Source organism: Plasmodium inui (assembly GCF_000524495.1).
Source record: "Plasmodium inui San Antonio 1 unplaced genomic scaffold supercont1.1, whole genome shotgun sequence".
Taxonomy (NCBI): Eukaryota; Apicomplexa; class Aconoidasida; order Haemosporida; family Plasmodiidae; genus Plasmodium; species Plasmodium inui.
Window position 1 is genome coordinate 898152 of NW_008481835.1, and position 6436 is coordinate 904587.

Genomic DNA, 6436 nt, shown 5'->3' on the forward strand with positions numbered 1-6436 from the left:
ATCTATAAATTGGAGCTTTCTTGCTTATATTACTACTGGAGCTTTCTTGCTTATATTACTGCTTTTTTTTTTTTTTTTTTTTTTTATCTAAGGAGAAAAATATCTTATCAGCTACGATATGCAGCGCCAGAAAAATGGGGACTGAAAAGGCGGTGCAAATACAGAACAATGCAGCGAAAGCTATGTGCGCCTAATCTATGCACGTACAAACCTACGTACGTCTGCGTGTTCGCGTGTTTGCCTGGTCGGCTTGATGGGCTTCCAGCGAATTGACGCTTGGGGGATCCTGAAAAAAAGAGGCACGAGAAGTACACAGTAAGAGAAAATATATATATTACAGGCACGTATGAACTAAATTGTAGCACCACTTTAGTAAAAAAGAATCCATCCCTCCATAGTTTTAATTTGGCTGACAAGTTTTGGCTTCCATTTTTCTGTCACATCTGTTTCGTAAGAATGTACTATGTTAAATGAACTCTTTTTCGAGCACAGCGACAGAAAGGCTTTTTCCCCCTTCTATGTAGCATATTAACATTGTATTGCAAAACACGCACGAGGCCACGCCTTCTACCCACAGCCTTAGTAGTAAAGCCTCCTTAGGAGATAAAGATAATCTCCCAAGCTTATTTAGCGCCTTTCCCGCATTTCATTTTTCCATAAACAGCAGAAGAACGATATATAGATAGTTAAGAAGCGTAAAAGGTATGATGTAACTTGTTGAATCCAGTTTGTATAATATTACCCCCCACCTGCCTTAATAATTTTTATGTGCTTCCAAAGGAAGCAAGTTGTAATGTCAGAAATGTTCATTACCATTAAAAAAAACTTATGGCTTTTCATGTTTTCCCAAAAAACAAAAAAAAAAAAAAAAAAAAAATTCCCAAAATTAAAGTGACAAACGAAATTTACATATAGGTGTTTGTATACGCATGCATGTATGTACAAGTGAGCATCTGGAAAACGATGATTTAAAGATTTAAATCAAGTTCAAACTTACACATGTATATACATATCTGTTTGGCCTTCATATGTATATGCTAGGTGTATGTATCTGCCGGACCCACACCAGATTAATAGAATTAAGTGTAATAATTCTCAAACTGTACGACGTTACAGCAGCTGACAGAATTAAAAAGAAAAAACAATAATTTTCCACAGTGACCCACTTGCAATTATATGTAGAAAAAAAAAAGAGGAAAATTATCACATTGTTACTGTGGAAAATATTTTTTAAAACGGTGGAATTTCTTTTTATATATTTTTTAAAGTTTCTACAAGTGTTTGCGACCAGTTTGTTAATTTTCGTTTTCATTTTTTCATTTGGTTTTTATTTTCTTTTCATTTGGTTTTTATTTTCTTTTCATTTGGTTTTTATTTTCTTTTCATTTGGTTTTCATCTTCTTTTCATTTGCTTTTCATCTTCTTTTCATTTGGTTCTCATTTTCTTCTCATTTTCCTTTACCTTTTCGTTTTCCCCCTTGCGCGTGACCCCAACCTTTTTAACCCTGCACAAAAACGCTGAGATACACACGAGCCTTATTTACACACACGTGCGCGTGGATACGGAAATTTATTTACACACAGAGGGAATCCCCAAGAAGGCTGCCGTTCATTTTTCATTGCGCAGCCTGTGAGTCTCTCCCCCCCCAGTGGTGAACACAACTGTAGGCACCTTTATCACATAGGCACACGTAGACAAAAGACGCAGCAAGATGTCGTCCAGCAAGAGAAAGAGCAAGAAGGTGAACCTTCTGAAGGATCAAATGTTCCTCACGAAGAAGTATGTTGACATGAATGACCCCATATACGACAGCGAAATCGAAGATGAAAATTGCTTCTACACGGTACTCAACGCGGAGGAGATAGAATACTCACAGAAGGTATCCGAGATGAAAACGAAAATGTTCGAAGATATAAACATTTTATCATTTGAAGATTTCGAAAAGAAATGCGACACGCTGATTAACAACTTTTTTGTAAGCTACAATTTTCAAGAGTTTATCGAATATTTAAAGGAATTAAATGTGAAAAAGTATAACGACTTCTTAATTTTGCAGCTGATTAAAAAATCTTTCGATAAGGACGATGAGTGCCAAATTAATGTGTCCTGTTTGCTAAATGTTTTAAATATCACCAAATTGATTAACCCCGAACAACTGCATAGAGCGTTTGAAAAAGTTTTGCTAAGCTTGGACGACATTAAGCTGGATTGCCCTTTGTGTTACGAGATTTTTTTAAAGTACGTTAGGTTTAGCACACTGGACAATGTGGTGGATAAAGATTACATTTTGAAATTGCCCACTGGATTTTTTGACACGTTGGATTTGGACAGCTGGGATGAGAAGGAACTGGCTTCCGATAACTCCAAGGAGAGTGAACACGCAGTGGATAAGGATACGGATCTCGCGCAGAAGGAGGTGGAAGGTGCGGATAAGGCGGGCTGCCCCAACGGGGTGGTCTCCACAAATGGCACGCTATTGACAAATGGAAGGCTATCAACAAATGACCCTCTGTTAACAAATGGCACGCTACAAACAAATGGAGTACCCTCCACCAATCTGGATGAGAATCACATGTACGCGCAGAACCTCGAAAATGTAGAGGAGAAAAAGAAGGTGAAGGATAAGATATGGAAGGAGACCATGCTGTGGGTCCTGGACCTAAACATGAAGCAAATACAGAAAGAAAAAAAAGAATTCAAGCAAAAATCAAGGGACTTTCTAGTAGACTTCTTCAACGATGGAGACACAAATGAGGTCATCGAATTTTTAAACAGCACAAACAGTTTGTTTCATTATGAGTTCATAAGAATAAGTATCATCGAATCCTTTAGTAAAAATAATATATGCCGAAAGTACATCTCCTACTTGCTGAACAATTTATGCGGAACATACTATTTTAAAAATGACATTATTATAGCCTTCATAAGAATTATAGGCTACATTGACGACTACGAAATTGACTTTCCACAAGCAAAGGAAATGGTATGTAAATTTCTGCTCAGATGTATATATGATGATGTACTTTATCCAGCCTTCCTAAGTGATATATACAAACTACACATTGGTGGCATGACTGGCATGATGATTTGCAACAAAACGCAACAACGAATTTATAATAAAAAAAAATTGAACTTAAACAATATTAACCACATCTGGGATGAAGATGATACCTATGAAAAAATGAAATTGAAAAGAAAAATTAATAACACCTTATTGGAGTACTTTTATTCCTACATGGATGAGCAAGAGTTTTATTTATACATAGATGAATTTCTGCCCCTCTATCATGACTTGTGCAATTATGTCGTTAAAAAGATGTTTATATTGAACGTGGATATTAATAATGACTTGAGTTTGTCTTTCAAATTGGTCGATTATTTGATGAGCAGAAATTTAATCACTGAAAAAAATGTTGAGGGGGGAGTCATGGAGGTCATGAACTCTCTTAAGGATATTATGCTGGATATTCCAAAGTACCCGCAAGAATTTCTTAAAATTTTGAATTACCTTCATGAGAAGAAGTACATTTCGCAGGGCACCTTTGACGGGGCCTCCAAGGAACTCGCATCATTTGATATGTAGCTTCCCCTTTGCCTGGTAGCATCGACATGAATTGATCACGTCGGCGCCGAGGAATCCGCCCATTAGGTTACTTGCTCACCAACCTGTGTTCATGTCTACCTATGTGGAAGGTGCCTGGCGTTGTTCCGTGAAGCGGCCACGATGCGTGAAGACGCCTTCGAGGAAGACGATCCAACGGACAGAGAAACCACGCGCACGTGTTTTCCCTCCCCACACACCTCCACGCAAGTGGGCTCACTCCATTCTATATGTCGCACATGTGAGCACAAATCTGCATATATGCATGTGCATATGAATGTGCTTCTACGTGTGTACATATATGCAGGTGCTCCGCACACCCCGTGTGTGTGGGGGGGACTCGTGCAGATATTTCACAAACAGATCATGGTTTGCAGGCGACCCTGCTGCTGTGAGTAACCTTTTTTTTTTCCCATTTTATTTTTTTTATTTTTTACGATGAGTAAGTTCGAACATCAAATTTGAGTGCAGGGTGTGCGCATCTGTCGGTCTTCCTGCTTGCTTATCATCATACATGCATCTCTTCCTGCCTACCTGCGTGTGCAGGCTAATTGGGAAGGTGAGTGTACCCCTTCTCTGCATGTGTGACTGTTTAGCGCAAGTATTATTTACGTCTGCATAAGGCCACTACATTCTTATGCGTAAAGGGGGAGATATGGTCGAACGAGGGCAAGTGGTTCCTTGATCATATTTCAAGAGGGCAATGCTTTAGGGGGGGTTCCCTTCAGAGAGGAAACACTGTATCAGGAGGTGCATCTCGTTTTTTTTTTTTTATTTTTCAGCACCAGAGAAATCTCCTCTAGTTAAACACATTTTTAATTCAGAGTACTCCAGTCATTATAATTTACCTCTACCCCTCCTGACGCTTTACAAAAAAGAGAAAGACACATTTACTCATAAATAAATATTCATTAGGCATATTTTTTTTTCTTCTTTTCCAAAAAAGGGGAAACTTAAATCAAAGTCAGATGAAAAAATGGAACGATACGACAGTACTCACCTTTCTGTCAAGCTGCCCTGATGCTTATTTTTGCAAACAATAGGCTGCTTATTGGATTCAGTGGTATAAACCTATGGGTGTGTGTAGCTGTTGAGAATCTTCATGGCTACGCCTTCTCAATAGGGACCGCAAAACAATGGGCTACTTTCTCTCACATTCTTCGGACCATCTGCCGGTGCGGATAAAACAGCGGGATCTCCCTGGCTGCAAATTTCCAGCAATTTGAACTCACGCCATCTGGAAAGGTACAAACCTAAGTTCCAATTGGGTAACAAAAATAAACACATTAGGGGTGCACCTCACTGAGCGTAAAATACTCAGTCAGTCTTGGAAGGGAGGGATAAAAGAGAAAAATGCTACGCTGGATCAACACTCTAAATTTTTTCATAGCCGAAATGGAGCCTTATCTCTTTAATACCTCCACGTAGGTGTTATATTAACATGGCTCATATTTTTACCGAGCTTCATAGGAGCTTACGCCCGAAGGAAGGCTGGAGGGGGGGTGACGTTACAAAGCCCTTGTGGGCTGCCCTGGAATGTTTTTAAGACAAATTTGGGAAGACACTGTGCAAAGGAAAAATATCCTTATGCATGTGCCCCTTTCGATTTATTTTTCCCTCCAGAATTGCACCTTCCATGGTTTAGCAGCTCCTTTAAAGGGACCATCTCTTGGTTGCATGGGTTTCTCGTAATGGAACAAGTTCGGCATATGTGTATTGGGGAGGTTCTAACAGGCCGGGAGTTCTTCCCAGAAGATTCACTCAGTCATTCCTTCACGCGCACTTGCAACGGGCATGCGTAGGCACAGACGTGTGTACGTAAGTACGTCCACGTGTACATGTTCCAGCGCAAGGGGGGCGGGCGTGGACGTACGAATAGACTGTTACGTATGGGTTGTTATGTATGGACTGTTACGTACACATACATGCTACGCGCGTGGGGGGAAGCTTCTCCCACCTTGCCATTTTTGTGTGTTCACTTTTCAGGCAACGTTACGCAGGTAGAAACGCATGAGAAGTACCCCTTCGGATGGTGTTTTTTCCCCTCTTTTTCCCCCTCATTTTTGAAGCTATCCTTTGAATCGCGCAAAGGTGATTCGCCTCTCTTTTGTGGGACCTTACCGTCAGGCCAGCTTTGTGAAATAAAAAAAGGTGACTCACGGGAGAAGGCTTTGCAGCAAAAGTTATAGCGAATGAAGAAGCCAACATGGAAAAAAAAAAAAAATAATAAAAACGGATGAGAAGACAACAGAAGCGAAGTGATGCTATGCGATGTGATCCTATGCGATGTGATATCCTATGCGATGTGATCCTATGCGATGTGATCCTATGCGATGTGATATCCTATGCGATGTGATATCCTATGCGATGTGATATCCTATGCGATGTGATCCTATGCGATGCGAAGTGAAGCGATGTACCCTTTCCTCTCCGCCGCTATTCCTTTAGAAAATTTATTTCTCTGCAGCACAGGGGGAGGCATGCGCGAAAGCAAAAGGGTATAACATAAATACGTGCATGTGAATACGTACATACATATGTATACATTCACGTACACAAATGAGTGCATTTTTTTTTCGCGCAAAAAGCCAAATTAAAAACATGCAATGGCAGAACTTCCATGAAAAAAAAATTTAACAATAATCCTGTACCATACGGATGCATTTACATATCCCTTTACATGTTAACATATATGTACCAAAGTACCTGTAAAATTATTGACACATTTTCCCAAGCTCTTCCTGACCAGGATTGTGACTTTCCCTCAGTGACGTACATATATACACTTGGATTCTACTTCATATTTCCCCCCTCCTCCGCCTGCTATCGTGAAA

At 39.9% G+C, this 6436-nt stretch overlaps 1 protein-coding gene across 1 annotated transcript; it reads left to right on the plus strand.

Annotated features, from left to right (window-relative positions):
- Window positions 1–1712: 1712 nt before the first annotated feature.
- Window positions 1713–3584, plus strand: C922_00210 (hypothetical protein; the record flags this gene model as incomplete). Its single annotated transcript, XM_008815827.1, has 1 exon — window positions 1713–3584. One exon carries the CDS (start codon window positions 1713–1715, stop codon window positions 3582–3584), a length of 1872 nt encoding a protein of 623 aa, XP_008814049.1.
- Window positions 3585–6436: the final 2852 nt, after the last annotated feature.